Source organism: Sceloporus occidentalis, unplaced genomic scaffold, assembly GCF_023333645.1.
Source record: "Sceloporus occidentalis isolate IW3139 unplaced genomic scaffold, rSceOcc1.0.p SCAF_89, whole genome shotgun sequence".
NCBI classification, from domain to species: domain Eukaryota; kingdom Metazoa; phylum Chordata; class Lepidosauria; order Squamata; family Phrynosomatidae; genus Sceloporus; species Sceloporus occidentalis.
In genome coordinates, this window is record NW_028317069.1 from 3,904,768 (window position 1) to 3,921,422 (window position 16,655).

Consider the following 16,655-nt stretch of genomic DNA (forward strand, 5'->3'; position numbering starts at 1 on the left):
CCCATTATTTGACATTTTATTTCCTGCCCTAAATAAGTAGTTGCCAACATTTAATGATAATGTTAATCCCCGAGATCCTGTGTTTTCACCAAATAAGAAGAAAGTTGAACTGGTTGATTCAAGTCGGTATAATAATAAAATAATAATAAAAAAAAGTCAGAGGGGTAACAGGAACAGCCCCAGGGGTTTCTATTGTTTACCCCACACAAGCTTTGCTGACAGACAACGAGCTTCTGCAAATGAGAGGGTGATGACACAGCCCTGGCACGGGCGCCATGAAATCCTACGTCACCAGCGTTTAATGTCTGATAACTTAAAAAAACACAACTTTTATTTAAAAATTATTTTTTAATAAATAAACAGTGAGAAGTCTCCCCCCCCCTCGCTGATTCTGGTCTTCATTCCCGTGCAGTGTTCGCTGCTGTAATATGTCTTATACTCGCTCAAAACAAAGGGCCGAGTGTGTCATGGAAGCATGTTAACCACTCGCTGGCACTGGGCCTCTTGATTTAACGGCTTAATTGAGGCTGTACAGGAAACTATTCACAATCTGCTCGGAGAACTCTTATACCACCCAACCCACAACCTCAACAGCAAGACGGATTCAGGAATGTTGGAGTAAGGAAAAGACTTGTTTTAAATTGGTTAAAATTAACAGACGTAACAATTTGTCCACAAATTGAATATTATGATGTCATGTGGCTACAGATAGTATAACCACATTAATCAAAAAGGTAAAACCATACCCCCCATGGGCTGCGGGCCCCATAAACAGGGCACATGTCGGAGATCAATGGAAGGGTAATCCAGATTAATAACGGGTAGCTTTTTAAAACCGTAAAAAGTAATCCAAAAAGATAAAAAAAAGTGCTTCCCTACCAACTTTTTGTAACTAAATTGCAGCATTAGAAATTAGTAACTAGACACCTAGTACTGTTGAATAACCAAACCCTTTCCCGGAAAAAAAAATATTCCAAGTGTTTGGTTTTTTTTGCTGGGAACATTTAATTGTCAGGTACCAACAGGTTCTTATGCGATTAAACCTGCAGAGGAAAGAATACGGTGAAAGATCCAATGCAATTTATGTTTTGTCTAAGTGGAACAGCACCTTTAACTCGCTATTTGCCGACTTGACTTACAGTATATGTAGAGATCACACAAATCATTGACTTTGGCCAAGCCCCCAGTCCCTCAGCCCGCTGACATGCATCAAATATTGTAGATCTCAGAACAGAAGCCTTCTTCACCAGCTAAGAACAGCTGGGAGATGGGACAAGCATGGTAACCCTCCACGACAAGGGGGGTAATGTTACGGTTATTGGTTCCAGAACTGGAATCCATCTGACTTTTGGAAGGTTCACATGTCAGTTCGCATTCATTAGTAAAATACTTTAACTTCATTCTTTCTCTCCGAAACCTATCTATGTTCAAAGAGTCCTTTTGGCACTTTTTATTTTTTTAAAGGCTTTAAAATACAGAGTACAATATTTGAAACAAAAATATAAAGATAAAATTTTAAAAAAGTTTACATTTCTTAATTATAATACTTCAGTTTCCCAAAATGCAGCTTTCACAGTCTGCCACTCACATATTACTGAGTTGGATTCTAAATATTACCAGAAATATAGAAATAAAACAGACTTTGAGTTCTATGTACATAAATACACACGCATACACACTTATACAATTAAATATATTATTCATCTTAATAGGAAATCAAGACACATTTTCTTGTGGATAAATTATTTTAAAATCAGATTAAAACTCCATGGAATGTCTGAGTATAAATAGAATGCTGCGTATAATAGTTTTACCAACATCACATTGGTAAGTGGTATGTCTCAATAAATACTGAGCTGGTGCCATGTTTGTTATCAGAGAACCTCATAAGAGGCTTAGCTCTTCCCCAAATAAGATCTCATCTCTGTAGTCATCCACTTGGCCGGGCAGGGCCCTTCCAAAAATGCAAATATCAGAAGCCAACGCCTCTTTGCTTAAGTGAGCTACAAATGTCATTGTGAATCATCAGAAGGGCTAACATTAGCCAGAACATATATCTTTAGAAATATCTGCAGCGGGCAGGGTCAAAGTGCTAATTCCAAAATGAATGGAACACATACTACGCCAAGTACAAATAGAGACACGGTAAAAAATAAATCCACTCATTCAACTCAGACCATATACTTTTGAACTAACTCCGTTTATTGATGGTACAGATGATAACAAATTCCACATACAGGTAAGCACAAGTAATAAATGCACAAAAACAGTCAAATGAATAGTAGGACAAGCAGAGCATCCAGGTGACAGTATGCCGCAAGCATAGAAGGCAAGGCCCACAGGAACATAAGACACAATGTACACAAATCACATAGTGTAAAGGCGAAACAGCATAAAGAACACCAATCCCAGTAAAAGGATTAGTGTATGCAATCCGTCCGTAATGGAAGCTCAGCAGTGGAATATATCATATCATATGGCAGGATGACAAATTATACAATCTAGGAGTAGAAGACCAGTGAGCATAATACTCCAAACAAAAGATAACAAACGAAACAAACAAATATAATAAAAGAAACAAAATAAAATAAAATAAGACGCATACCAACAAACCGCCAATTACAATGCTCCAAATATATTGATGCGTGATGGAAGATCAATGAATGGTGTGAGTGGGGCTAACAATCAAGGCGAGACAAGGAGTCCCAATCCACACCTGGCACGAGAGGCCCCTTCACTCATGTAGAGAGGCCCAAGATACGAGAAAACTCGGGAGAAGTGACCAATCGTTTCCACCAAAACCATCTGCGCTCAAACTGAGGAGACCTGCCCCTAGAAGCCCAAACCAATTCCTCCATATAGGAGATGTATTGCATCCTATTAAGCCATGCCTGAATGGGAGGAACGCATTGTTGCCTCCAGAAGCGAGGGATGACCGCCTTTGCAGCACTCAAAATGTGAAACGTTACGGAGTTCTTATATTGGGCTAGGGAGAGATCAGTGTGGTGTAGTATAGCAGCCTCTGGCGTTAAAATATAATCCGGGTCCCCAATCTCCCGCACAACCCGCTCAATTATGGCCCAGTAAGGCTTGACGAGAGTGCACTCCCACCAGATGTGTAGGAAAGTACCAGGTCCCGCCAGACACCTCCAGCAGAGGTCAGGAGCCTGTGGTAGAAAGCGGTGCAAGTCACGCGGAACCCGGTACCACCTGACTCAGACCATATACTTGACAAGCATCTTCGACTAGAATGTCCAAATGCTAGGATATTTGTGGCATGGGTAGTACCCCTCAAGTTATTGGTATCTGATAGGTATAGATCAAAACATTATGTTGAATATATACTACTTTTTCTTAAGACAAAAACAAAACAAAAATGTTTAATATAAGGTGGCTGTGACTGAAAGAAGAAGCATTCGGAAAGCCAAGTGGGATAAGAAATACTTTCAGTCTCTGAAGGTGTAAAGCTAGTCAGGTTTTTTGTTCCACCTCTCAAAAATGTAGCCAGATGTTTCAAACCAAAGTTAGGTATATCCAACTCAGTTTGAAAACGCTAATATGACAAAGTTCTAGAACAGGGTCAGGTCATTTTTCTATTTCATTTTATTTTTTTTTACAGTAGAACTGATGATGAAAACCATTGACCTTCCATGAACACCATAGTAACATAGTAACATAGTAACATAGTTCATAAGGTTGAAAAAAGACCAAAGTCCATCAAGTTCAACCTATATACATATTGTGTCCCTACTGTGTTGATCCAGAGGAAGGCAAAAAAACCCTTATGAAGCAGATGCCAATTGCCCCATACCAGGGGGAAAATTCCTTCCCGACTCCAAATATGGCAATCAGAATAAATCCCTGGATCAACGTTCTGTCCCTATTAATCTAATATCCATAACTTGTAATATTATTGCTTTCAAGAAACACGTCCAGGCTCCTTTTGAACTCTTTTATTGAGTTTGCCATCACCACTTCCTCTGGCAGAGAGTTCCATAATCTCACCGCTCTTACTGTAAAGAACCCCCGTCTGTGCTGGTGTAGAAACCTTCTTTCCTCCAACCGTAGAGGATGTCCCCTTGTTATAGATACAGTCCTGGGTATAAATAGGTCCTGGGAGTGATCTCTGTACTGCCCCCTTATATATTTATACATAGTTATTAAGTCCCCCCTAAGCCGTCTTTTTTCCAAACTAAATAACCCTAATTCTGATAATCTTTCTGGGTACTGTAGTCCTCCCATTCCCCTTATTACTCTGGTTGCCCGTCTTTGAACCCTCTCCAGCTCCACTATATCTTTCTTGTACACTGGTGCCCAGTACTGTACACAGTATTCCATGTGTGGTCTGACTAGTGACTTGTACAGTGGTAGAATTATTTCCTTGTCGTGGGCATCTATGCCCCTTTTGATGCACCCCATGATTTTATTTGCCTTAGCAGCAGCTGCCTGACACTGGTCGCTACAGGTAAATTTACTGTTAACTAAAACTCCTAAGTCCTTTTCCATGTCAGTCGTCCCCAGTGTTTTCCCATTTAATACATATTCCCAGCCTGGATTTTTCTTCCCCATGTGCATAACCTTATCTGTGTTGAACCTCATCTGCCACATCCCAGCCCAAGCCTCCAATCTATGCAGATCCATTTGTAATCGTGCGCTGTCCTCTATTGTGTTAACCACGTTACAGAGCTTAGTATCGTCTGCAAAGATTGATACTTTACTATACAATCCCTCTACAAGGTCATTAATAAATATATTAAAAAGAATAGGACCCAAAACTGACCCCTGTGGTACCCCACTAGCAACAGTCACCCACTCAGAGTATGTACCATTAATAACCACCCTCTGTTTCCTATCACTGAGCCAGTTACTTACCCACATACACACATTCTCCCCCAGCCCAAGCATTCTCATTTTATGTACCAGCATTTTATGTGGCACCGTATCAAATGCTTTGGAAAAATCAAGATATACGACATCCAGCGATTCACCCCGATCCAGTCTTGAGCTCACCTCCTCATAAAAGCTGATCAGGTTAGTTTGACAGGACCGATCCCTTGTAAACCCATGCTGATATGGAGTCATACACTTATTTTCATTGAGATACTCCAAAATAGCATCTCTTAGGAAACCCTCAAACAGTTTACACACAACAGAAGTTAAACTAACAGGCCTATAATTCCCCGGGTCACTTTTTGTCCCCTTTTTGAATATTGGCACAACATTTGCTATGCGCCAGTCCTGGGGAACAGACCCTGTCACTATAGAGTCCTTGAATATTAGAAATAGGGGTCTGTCTATTACATTACTTAACTCCCTTAGAACGCGGGGGTGAATGCCATCTGGACCTGGTGATTTGTCTATTTAGATTTTTTTTAGGCGGCACTGCACTTCTTCCTGGGTTAGACAGGCGACATGTACTGGGGCAGTTATCTCATCCTGCTGTATATTACATGGCATTTCATTTTCCTCTGTGAATACAGCAGAGAAGAATATATTTAATAGATTAGCTTTTTCCTGATCCCCGTTTTAAGGGGCCAACGCTTTCATTTTTAACCTTTTTACTATTTATATAGTTAAAGAACATTTTGGGGTTTGTCTTACTCTCTTTGGCAATGAGTCTTTCTGTCTCCACTTTTGCTGCTTTTATCTGATTTTTACATATTTTATTTTTTCCCCGATAGCTTTTTAGTGCTTCCTCACTGCCTTCCTGTTTTAGTAGCTTAAATGCCTTTTTTTTGCCATTTATTACCCCCTTTACATTTTTATTTATCCACATTGGTTTTCTCTTGTTCCTGACTCTTTTATTCCCATACGGTATGTACCTTTCACATTGAGAATTTAAGATATCCTTAAAAATCTCCCATTGAGTGTCTGTACTCTTGTTTTTGAGGACATTTTCCCAATTTACAGTGTTAAGGGCTTCTCTTAGTTGATCAAACTTTGCCTTCCTAAAGTTCATGGTTCTTGTGGCTCCTCTAAGAGTTCCCATATTGAAGGACACGTTATAATGTATCATATTGTGATCACTATTTCCTAGATGCCCCCTGACCTGCACATTAGTTACTCTGTCAGGTCTGTTGGTCAATATTAAGTCCAGTAGGGCGCCCCCTCTGGTCGGGTCCTCTACCATTTGGGACAGATAATTATCCTTACTTATAGTCAGAAACCGGTTTCCTTTATGAGATTCACAGGTCTCTGTTTCCCAGTTTATGTCGGGATAGTTAAAGTCCCCCATAATAACCACCTCATTGTGATTTGCTGCCTTGTTTATTTGCTTTAATAATTGATCTTCTGCTGCTTCCATTATATTTGGTGGCTTATAGCAAACCCCGATCAGTATTTTATTATTTTTCTTTCCATATATTTCTACCCATAATGACTCCACATTATCATTTCCCTCACATATATTCTCCCGCAGTGTGGCCTTTAGGCTGGACTTTACATAAAGTCAAACTCCTCCCCCTTTTCGTTTTTTTCGATCCTTCCTGAATAGACTATAACCCTGTATGTTAACCGCCCAGTCATAGCTATCATCCAACCATGTCTCTGTTATACCCACTATGTCATAGTTTTCTTCAGACATTATTAACTCCAGTTCGTCAGTTTTATTGGTCAGACTTCTGGCATTAGTAAGCATACAATTTAGAGGTGTATGGTTTTTTTCCCTATGAAGCCTATCCTTATTGACTATTCTAACCCCTCCCTCCGCTCCACCCCCAGGTACATTTATAAGCCCCAGCTTTCTATCTACACCATCTTCCCCTTCTATATTGTAGTTTCCCTCCCCCCCTTTACCTAGTTTAAACACTCCTCCACCCTTCTGGCCATCTTCTCCCCATGTGTAAGCGCCCCATGAATGGGACCTTGGCGACACCTAACACATTAAGTGATGGACACGTTGGGTATATCTAGAGATTGATGAGCTGGCCTGTGGCACGGCCTGGACAGACGCAAACTTACACACAACATAAGGCAAAAATTATGAAAGAAAGGATGGGTTTAAAAAGATTTCTGCTCCAGGTCACAACCACCACTTCCGAGGAGAACAGATCTTTGGGCTCCAAAGATTGGTCTTTATGGAGAGAAGTTTCATATCCCTACACCATGGATTTGATCTTACAATCTATGATCCATTCATCTCCATGATCAATTTCTAAGATGTACAACAAAAAGATTAATATTATTAAAGACAGAAATATCACATCATAGAACCCTCACTATTATCTACAGTGATGGATCAGCCTCTGTTCTACTATTAACCAATGCAACACACGGAGTTGCCACAATCACGCTATAAAGATACCGTATGTATAGTTAAGAGTGATTTATCTTAAAGCATTGCTAGTTTGATTATAAATTTACAGTTTGAAGCCATTCTCCCACACGCCCTAAGAGCATGGACGAGCGAATAACACTCCCTTGAAAAATGAACAACATTAATCCTGAGGGTTTATATCTATAAACATCAGCTGGCCATGAATTGGTGCTGAAACCTTTTATCTGCAAAACTCTCTCCGTTAAAGTAAACTGTAAAACTTCCCAATTTTCAGCCATATCCTGCTTTGAATTTACCCATCTTTTTCACAATATAGGATATTTCAGTGTGATCCTCATTTTTTTGGCTTGGAGAACCTCCATACCTTAACTTCAATGCAACGCATTGGTCACCTCATGTGCCAAAAAGTTAATCATGATATTGTTCTCCCCCCCCCCCTTAAAAAAATGTCAAATCCCACATTTTGAAGATAAATTTTAGCTTCAAATAACCACAAAAAGGTTTTGTGAAAAAAAACTTTGTGCTTCCTTCTTTGGGTTTGCAAAAGTCTCAATGAAATAATGGCGATAGAACACCAGCCAGATTGTCTATTAGCTAAGATGATGTTGTTTTAATAGCTGTTTTAATGCAAAATAAATATTTTATGTGTAATGTTTTGCAAAAAATTCCTGTTTAAAATAATAATAAAATCGGATTTAAAAGCAAAATTATGCACTCGAGGCTTATATCCAAAAAACAAATTCCCATAACATAAAATCGAAGGTTAGAATGTTACACTGACCTCCGGAAAATACAATTCTATTCCGAGGAAATGGAAGAATCCATTACAAATTCTGCAGTTATGTAAATATAAAAGGGGAATGATCACTTTTGAGACTTTTAACAGTTATTAAGAGAACTTCTAGTTTTGTGCTTAGCTACATTTTATGGCCTAAGTTGACTGTGTCTCGCTACTGGGAAAGTTGTCCATAGTGGGTGATTGCAGCTTGGAGGAAACCTTTGGTCTCTTTGACTACACAATTGCAGATGAGAAATCCAGGATCTCTTCTAATCACGAGATATGCTTCTATTTCTCCTTCTTTTTCCGACACATTGTCCATCAAATCTCACACTATACAGTACTTCTAACCATTCAAGATGTATGTTCTAAGTGTTTGGCATGTATTGCTTTGCAACTTCTCCTCTAGGCTCCTTGTGGAGCATGACATGTCATGTGGATTGTAAACTACAAGCCACACAGAAGTCAGGAGTTAAAAATTAAACTGTCTCACGAGGTACATGTTTTCCAGCGGCATATACATTGAGTTTTATGTTCAAAGAAGCAGTTAGAATTTTAACGCCCTTAGTAGGTATCTAAGAGAGGTGGTAGACCCCTAACCAAAAAGATTTACCGTCCCCAACCAAAATGATTCACATTCCCTAAGGTTCGTAGCCAAAAAGATTTGCGCTCAATGCCAAAAAGAGTCACAATCTCTATGGTCACTAACCAAATAGACTTGTTGGGTAGGCTTAATGTCTCCTTTCTCTCAGCTGAGTTCTTAGTCTATAGCAGGTTGATATGGCAATGGCACCAATGTATCTTCTCATAAATATTATACAAGTACTTACTTCCCACCCATTGAGCCATTAACTTCACAGGGTAAATCTATAAACACTGGGATGTCCACTAATACCAGTCTAGTTTAGCATCTGACCCCAATAGGAACCAGTCATGAAAGGTTTGGCTGAATGGCATTTCTTGCTTAATGAAAGCCAGCAGGTTTATTACATGTCTAGGTGAACTCACATGTCTTTTTTGTTATATTGAGATGAGATCTGGCGTCATTAGAACTCGGAAGACCGCTATGTATCGAAGGGGACATTTAAACATTTTTTTAGGACATTTCAAAAACAGAAAGAACACACAAGAGGCTAATTAATTCCATAGCATGACAGCGACAGATGCAAAAGAAATAAACAGATCCCAAGAGGCAATTAAATAGAGGATTTGTATGAAGTCACCAAAGACCCCAACATGAATGATAAAACACGGCTGCTCTGTGCTGAATGAAGATATTTGACATTTTCAAGGAACTCTACAAATATCTCCCTCCTTTTAGGTCTCTCTTGCTTTATTTCCTTCCACTTGGTGGATTAAGAGGTGCCCTTCAGCAGGTGTCCAGAATCGACGCAGCCTGTGCCAGTTAGTTTAGAAATGGGAGGGGGGCAAACTGGGTGAGGTTAACATAAAAGGAGAGAATTTTTACCGCAGTTCGTGTGCCAGGAAAAGATGGATGTTTACATTCACAGTAAGATCGCACCTTCAAGGACGTTTAGTTTGACTCTGTATCAGAGTACTCAGCGCTGCAAAAACACAGAGGCTTTGGGCGATGGAACACAGCAGATCCTGTCTGTTTATAAGACTTAAAACAGATCTTTCTCCAAGAAAAATGAAGCTTTGTACATTGGAAGAGGGGACCATTCTCTAACAGTATGGGAATCAACATCTTATCTCCTAAGTGTCCCTGTTTTTGTTTAGCCAGACCCTCTCTGGGTCCCAAAACCCTCTGTCAAACCCTGGAGCCCCTTTTCTCTGGGAGCTCAGAATGTTTGTTGGGTATGAGGGTATCTCAGGGTTCCATAATGTGTATAGAAGCAGCAGGCAGTGGGTTCGTAAACTAAATACATTTTCTTCTAAATGTTTTACACAGTTACATAAAAAGCCATCAATAGGTCACATTTTAAAAAAATGCTTCATTGTAATTTCCCCTTAACAAGTCCTGTATGAATAGCCTGCTTTTCTGTTTGCCTGCTAGTTAAATCGGTGATACATGGAAGTGCTTTTTCTTTGCAGGGTACCTGCTGGAACATTGACCTCACGTCCTGTGTTTCATGTTCCAAGTTCAATAGTGGGACAGAAGGGTTCTTTGTGGATTGTAACTCTATCTGGTATAGCACCTGTTCCTTCAAAATGGGAGCTGACTATACATTGAACTTGCTCCATACAATCTCCGAGCTAACCCTCCCCTTGATGGGACAAGAAGAGCATTTCTCATGTTATTACCCAACAGGCTGAGGCTCAGGACATGCTCCATGTTTTGTCATCACACAATGATGAAGGGTTTGTAGGGGTTAAGACTCCACAAATCTCATGGAAACTGGAGTCTATGCATTCTTATGCAGGCAACGTTACCTTTTACAGGAAAACCTTTATAGCTCTTGGGCAGGCTGGAGGCCATATTTGATTGGTAGGCTGTAGCCTATAAGACAATAAATTAGTGGAGTATGTTTATTGCCTTGAATTTGATTTTCAAGTGACCATGTGGTCAAACCCAGGCATTATTATAAGTACTCAAAGGTTCCAATTATTATTATTATAAGTACTCAAAGGTGTCTATAAGCAGGGGAGGGAAAAGTGCTCCGCAGGGGCAGGGCTAGCCTCGCGTTTCAAGGGGAAGGCAGGCTGTGCAGCAAAACACAGCTCCCCCTGCCAGTTATTGAATTAACCCCAAAAGATGCAAAAGAAAGATACAAAACAAGCAACCAGTCTGGAAAAGAGGCCAAGTACATGCCTGGAAAAAGCTTTAAACCAGGGCTGAACAACTCTGGTCCTCAAGGGCCAAAGACAGACCAAGAACTCTGTGTATCCCTGCTTGAAAACAAGTTGTTTAATTTTTATTTTTTTTAAATTGTGGCCTGTTCGCGCCCGACAAGTACTGAAGTTGTACAGCCCTAAATAATTCAAAAAGTTCTGGTTCCAGGTCCAGGTTATTATGTCCTTCAGTGACCCGTACTTTATTACCAACTTAAAAACAATATAAGCTGATAGCTCCATAAGTCAAGAGGAGTTAAACAAACAAGGTTTGTGCCGATATTCTTGCTGTTCTACCAACTCGTTATATAACCTTATCCCAGTGTCTCGCTGTTCATGTTGAAAAGTCTTTTCATTCGCAATTTATAGCCCCCCCTTATTAATGTCGGATCACTCCGGGACCTTAATGGGGCTGTGCACTTTCCCTTGAGAATGTTCAATCAAACTCAAATTATTTTGTAAATATTAGGAGCAGCAGGGATCCGTTTTATCACACTTGTGTTCTGGCGTGGAATGTGACACAGGCTTTTTAAGTGCCGAGAGGCGGGGATGAGTCTCGAAACACGGGTCTGAGCCTTTAGGGCACCGCTACTATTCTGTTTAATACTCTTTACTTTCTATGCGACAAAGGGTCCAGTTGGCTCTTCTGCACCAGCTGTGATGGTCTAGTCTAGTTCACAGTTTTGGGGAATATTTTCTTTTTCTTTTTCTAAATCATACATTATTAATGTTTGGTTATTTTTGTAATTTTTGTAGGCCAAAATACTATGTTTTACAGAACATTACCCATAAACGTGACCCCATGTTTAATTTCTTAATCATGGACCTGAATGGCCAGAAGAAAAGACAGTCTTCCATAACTTATAGTCGTTTTTTTAAATGTAGGGCAACCACCATAGAAACCAAAATACTTTTCCTATTAACTGCTCAACATGGTCCTTTATTTATTTAAACCCCACTCACTTATGGTAAGCCCTCGGCAGAAACAAAGCCATAATGTGAGATATTCAGCAGAGAGGAATCAGACACTGGTCCAATGTCTCATATCAGACTGCTACAAAGTACTATCCTATCCGATACATTTACAAAATCTTTTTTAGTATCTTATTTAGGTTAAAACTGGCCAACAAGAGAATATTGTTCCCATGAACAGAGGGCTGATGGATCCGTGTTGTACACATTAGTGATCTATTAAAACCTTGTAACGATGATGTGTTTGATCATGATGTCAGAAGTTCTACAGAGACAATACAAAGCATTCATTGTCCTTGGTACAAAGTCCAACACGGCAATATAATGTTGTGGTCAGAGACTTGCCCTCCAACCCACAATTGCAACGGTACTTCTGCTCAAATATGTATGGACTTCAACTCGCATCTCCTCGCACCCAGCTCTGCTTGGCCAGGTGTGATGGCTTTACCTGGACTTTCTTACATGACAATATGACCTACTTATAGCTGTTTATGTAACCGAGTAACACTTTTAGCAGAATATTGTTTATTGCACGGTTTCATTTATAAAGCCTTTGACGTTAACAGATTGAGTCACATACGCTTTGGAGACCTCCGAGGTCTCTTCTTCCCTCGTTTACATATGAAGAAGGCAACTCCGACATCTTAAATAATAATACTCTAATAAAAGACATGTAATCAGAGCGTGGATACGTGGAATTCATGAATATACTGGTTAAAAACACAAATTCGGCAACATCACCTGAAGCCCAGACTAATCCCGGGAACATAGATATCTGTTGTGGCCAATAGAGACAGATCACTCGGCGGTAACAGCAGATAAAGGTCACACAAAGCTACATCAAAGCGCCAGGCTGATATGTACGCTGGCAACGGCCCGCCACATCGAAGCCAAGCTGCAGGAACGTTTGCAGACTAAAATATTCCTGTTCTCTGTAAATAATTCAATGTTACAAAAATAAAGTAGGAGAGATATTAGGTTTCAAACCAAGAATTAAAAGTAACAAGAAATCCGAGCGCTCCAAGTGTCTATTTAAAGGGGAACTCTCGCCATGTTTTATCACTAGTATAGGATTAAAAATGTTGGTAGAAAATGTACAAGGTGTAGTTTTTGCCCCTAATATAATGTTTTCAGGCAGCTGCATATCAGCCATTTCTATGACTTCTTGTTATCTGAGCCCCAATCTACTAGACAAACACCTCGACTCCTTATTATACTGCCTGTGGGAAAGAATAGAACGGCTCAGTCTTAATCATCCAGCAGGACACTCTGACTTAAGAAAGTCTATGGAGGAACGGACTTCATTAACATTGCCATAAGGCATCAGCTCAGTGTGGTGTTTGTGCAGGGAAGGTCACCCAGAATATCACATGACTGACAGTGATGGCAGCCCTCTGGTTTTTACTGGCAGACTAGATGGGCCCTCAAGTTTTATGTTTCTGTGTTTTACTTCCATGGAAGGGTTAATTCCTCAGGGTTTGAAGAGTCCACAAGGACAAAGGGACACTGATAACATCCATGTGTAAGTGGAGTCTCTGTGTTTCCCACAATGCTTTGCACGAGCCTGAAAACTGAGACAGTAACAATTGCTGCAATAACATTTACACAATTAACGCATGGACCGTGACAATGATATCATTTGCCCATTATTACTCAGACCACCGGCCATGAGAACGAGCATCGCAACAAAAGGTGACATCTGCCTAACCCGGCAAAACAAACAGACCAAGAGGCGGACGAAGGGGCTTCCAGTGACCCCTCGGGAGAAGCCCTAAGCTGTGAACTCGCTCCGTCCTGATGACTATTAAATTCTGCTCTGTATGTATCACTGCACACCATGCCGGCCACATGTGCCATTCCAGTTTTCTGTTACATGGAGACATAGACTGTGCCTGCAGATCAGACTCATCTGGCCCGTCTAGTCGGCCCATTTCTCCTGCTGTAAAGACTCAAACTTTAATCAGTTGTTGGTCTCGTCTTAGATTCAGGAGCCGTACCACAGGGAGCAATAAAGGAAATTAGTAAAAGGCTTTGGGCACGGCAGAATATGGAAACTGCCACGGCAGAATATGGAAACTGCCACCAGCTGGGTAACTGTATCCAGATCCTGGACACATTCACCTAGAATAGCTTGACTTGTCCGGGGGATCTATCCGGCATCCTTCCTCTGGTGTTACTTTAAACGCAATCCATGTGCATCACACAGATAAGGCACCAAGCATTTTTACGATTAGTGCACGAGTTTTATATGGCCAAAAAGGGACACTTGTTTTAGGGGGGCAGCTAGGGGCCAGGGCTTTACCTCAAAAGACCTTTTGATACCTTTCTTTTGTAAGTAAGTCATTAAAAGGAAGATTATATTTTATTTACACCTTTTTAATGTATGATCTCCTGCTGTTTCTATGCATTATTGGGGCTTTTAGGGCTGTAGAACCCTGTGATACCCTCATACCAAGCAAACATTCTGAGCTCCTGGGAAAAAGGGGCATCAGGGGAGGAAAGAGGAGAACGTGTATTTGGAGACACAAGGAGGTGATTAGATATATTTCACAGCTGGGTTTCTGGCATGTATGCTGAACATGCCAATAGTCTTCTTTGAAGGAAAGTCATTTTAACAGGTGTCCTCCCCTAGTCCTTCAAGAACATATCTGCCACCGAATTATTATTAAATATTCAAAGCACTGATAGGTGGCCGTTTAGAAACCACCTCAAACCCTTGTGTTTTTTGACTGTTTTCTTTGGGGGTCAATCTAAGAATCTAAGGCTTGGGACATAGAGATAAGAATCGCTCCGAATTCCAAACTGATCACTAATTTACCACCTTTTTCCATCAGTTAGGACACAAATACACACATTTCCCATTTCCATCAAAGCGTAGACCCGTGTTATAAGAGACTCTGCCTCCTTACCTTCGGTGAATGCCTCCCATTGGTAGAGCCGACCCATAAACTCCTGGTTGTTGAAGGTTGCGCATTGCACGGATCTGGCATCAGGCTGGCTGGCTGGGCATGGCTGGGGACACAAGGACAGCAGACGAGGCAGATGAATATGTGGTATACTATAAACAGATCTGTCTATTGATGACCATAAACACATTTATTAATCTAATTAACGCAGCTATACTATAGAGCGGCTTAAAGAGGAACTGTCAATGTCGCAGCTACTTAAAGCTTTTGTTTTCCATTTGCTAAAAAGTAAATGTTTTATAGATGTTTAAACATTAACCTCAGGGAGGATGAGATGAGCGGCAGCCTGTGGCAGAGCCAGCATTACCTAATCAACTTCCTGTCTGGAACTTCCAGTCTGAAGGCTGCTCGAACCAATCAACAACAAGCAGTGATTTAATAGAAAAGGTATAAGGTGCTGTAAACAGCAACTGATATCATCCACCTTACTTTCCGATGGAGAATGGAGAATGGATAATTAAGAATTGGGGGGGTAATAACAGACAGCCAATCTGAATGAAAAGAACTGATACGTGATGGGAGATATGCTCTAAACAAAAGAGAAAGCTGAAGTTCAAACATTTTATTAAAATGTCTGCTCTTAAAAGCATTGATGTAAAATATAGACACTGATGGGTCTCCTTTAATTTACCTGCCCCGTTGATCTCTCGATGTTCTCCAGACTGTGAAAATATTTTAACATTAAAAAAAAAGGTAAAATAGGCAATAAAAGGCTATGGCGTGGTGGATGAACTAATGCAGCGATCTTATTTCATCTCAGCGGATGCCTTGAGCCTACTTGAGCCTCCGCGTGAATCTAAAAACAGCCAAGACTTATGTAAACTGCTTAAAAGTGACAGGAGGTAGACTCTCTCCCCGTTAAATCGTGGCACAGTATAAAAGAAAGACAAACATGCCAAAAGTGAAATATAATTAAACTTGTTTAAACAATGCTGTAAGCCTGAGCTGCCAAAACAAGGACTATTCTTGTTTAATGTTTTCTTCTTTATCCGTCAGTCAAACCCATTGGTGGATATGTGGCTATATTCAAAAACAAACATTTTTTTCTGAACAATAACGTATAATTAGTAGCGGTGCCTCTGTAAACCCAAGGGTTTAACATATAAGCCATTGAAAACCAAGGTGCACCATATGGCATTTCCACCTCATTGTTTTTTCATCCCGTAAATCAAAAAGCCGAAACATGTCACGTCTACGTTTCTTTTTAAAATGGGAATTCCATACGTTTTAACATTTCATTAAGAAAGTGATTGTGTATGCTGATGAGTTGTTGCACTTAAAACCACCACTGGGGCAGGATAACTAGGTGTGAAGCTTTTTTAACCCTACAGCAATCAACCGTTTCCATGGGGTGTACATTGTTGACATACCTCTTGCCCACATGCTTTGTACTGCTTTTGCTCTCCTTCACAGTGGAATTCCTCACTCCCTGGATGATATAAATTGAACTGAGGAAGATCAGAGCTGTGATGTAAGCCTGGTCTTGTCTCCCGTTCCCTTTCATAAGGCGCAGCCGGATTACTTCCAAGAGGCGACCAAGGATCCGCATTCTGTTGTGTATGGATGGACGGATTGTCTTTGAAAAGATTTTGGAACATTCTGTTGCTATCTGTTTGTTGCCTGTATAAGCTCTGTCTTTGGCTACGGGACCTAGGTAGTTTAGATGAGTCCGCCTGGGAGAGATGTTGTTTACCATGCTGATCCTTTTCATCTTCTGGGATATGACTACTGATTACTTCAGGATCTACTAACGGTCTGGTTCTCCTGGTATGGGATCGTGCCACGTGTTCTTTAGGAATTGTTTTGTCTGGGTAATGTCTATTCTGATTTTTCATCTCAGTGTCAGTTTGGTAATTACTGGCTGATGTTT

The 16,655-nt window shown here is 40.5% G+C and overlaps 1 protein-coding gene across 1 annotated transcript in view; it reads right to left on the reverse strand.

Annotated features, from left to right (window-relative positions):
* The window catches only part of LOC149284758 (ADAMTS-like protein 4), a 35,831-nt gene extending 19,448 nt beyond the window's left edge, over positions 1 to 16,383 (reverse strand). Inside the window, exons 1-2 of the mRNA XM_089496365.1 lie at positions 16,156 to 16,383; positions 14,729 to 14,831 (exon numbers count right to left, since the gene is read on the reverse strand). Of these exons, the coding sequence (XP_089352491.1) occupies positions 14,729 to 14,831; positions 16,156 to 16,383 (331 nt within the window). The remainder of the gene's footprint in view (positions 1 to 14,728; positions 14,832 to 16,155) is intronic.
* Positions 16,384 to 16,655: the final 272 nt, after the last annotated feature.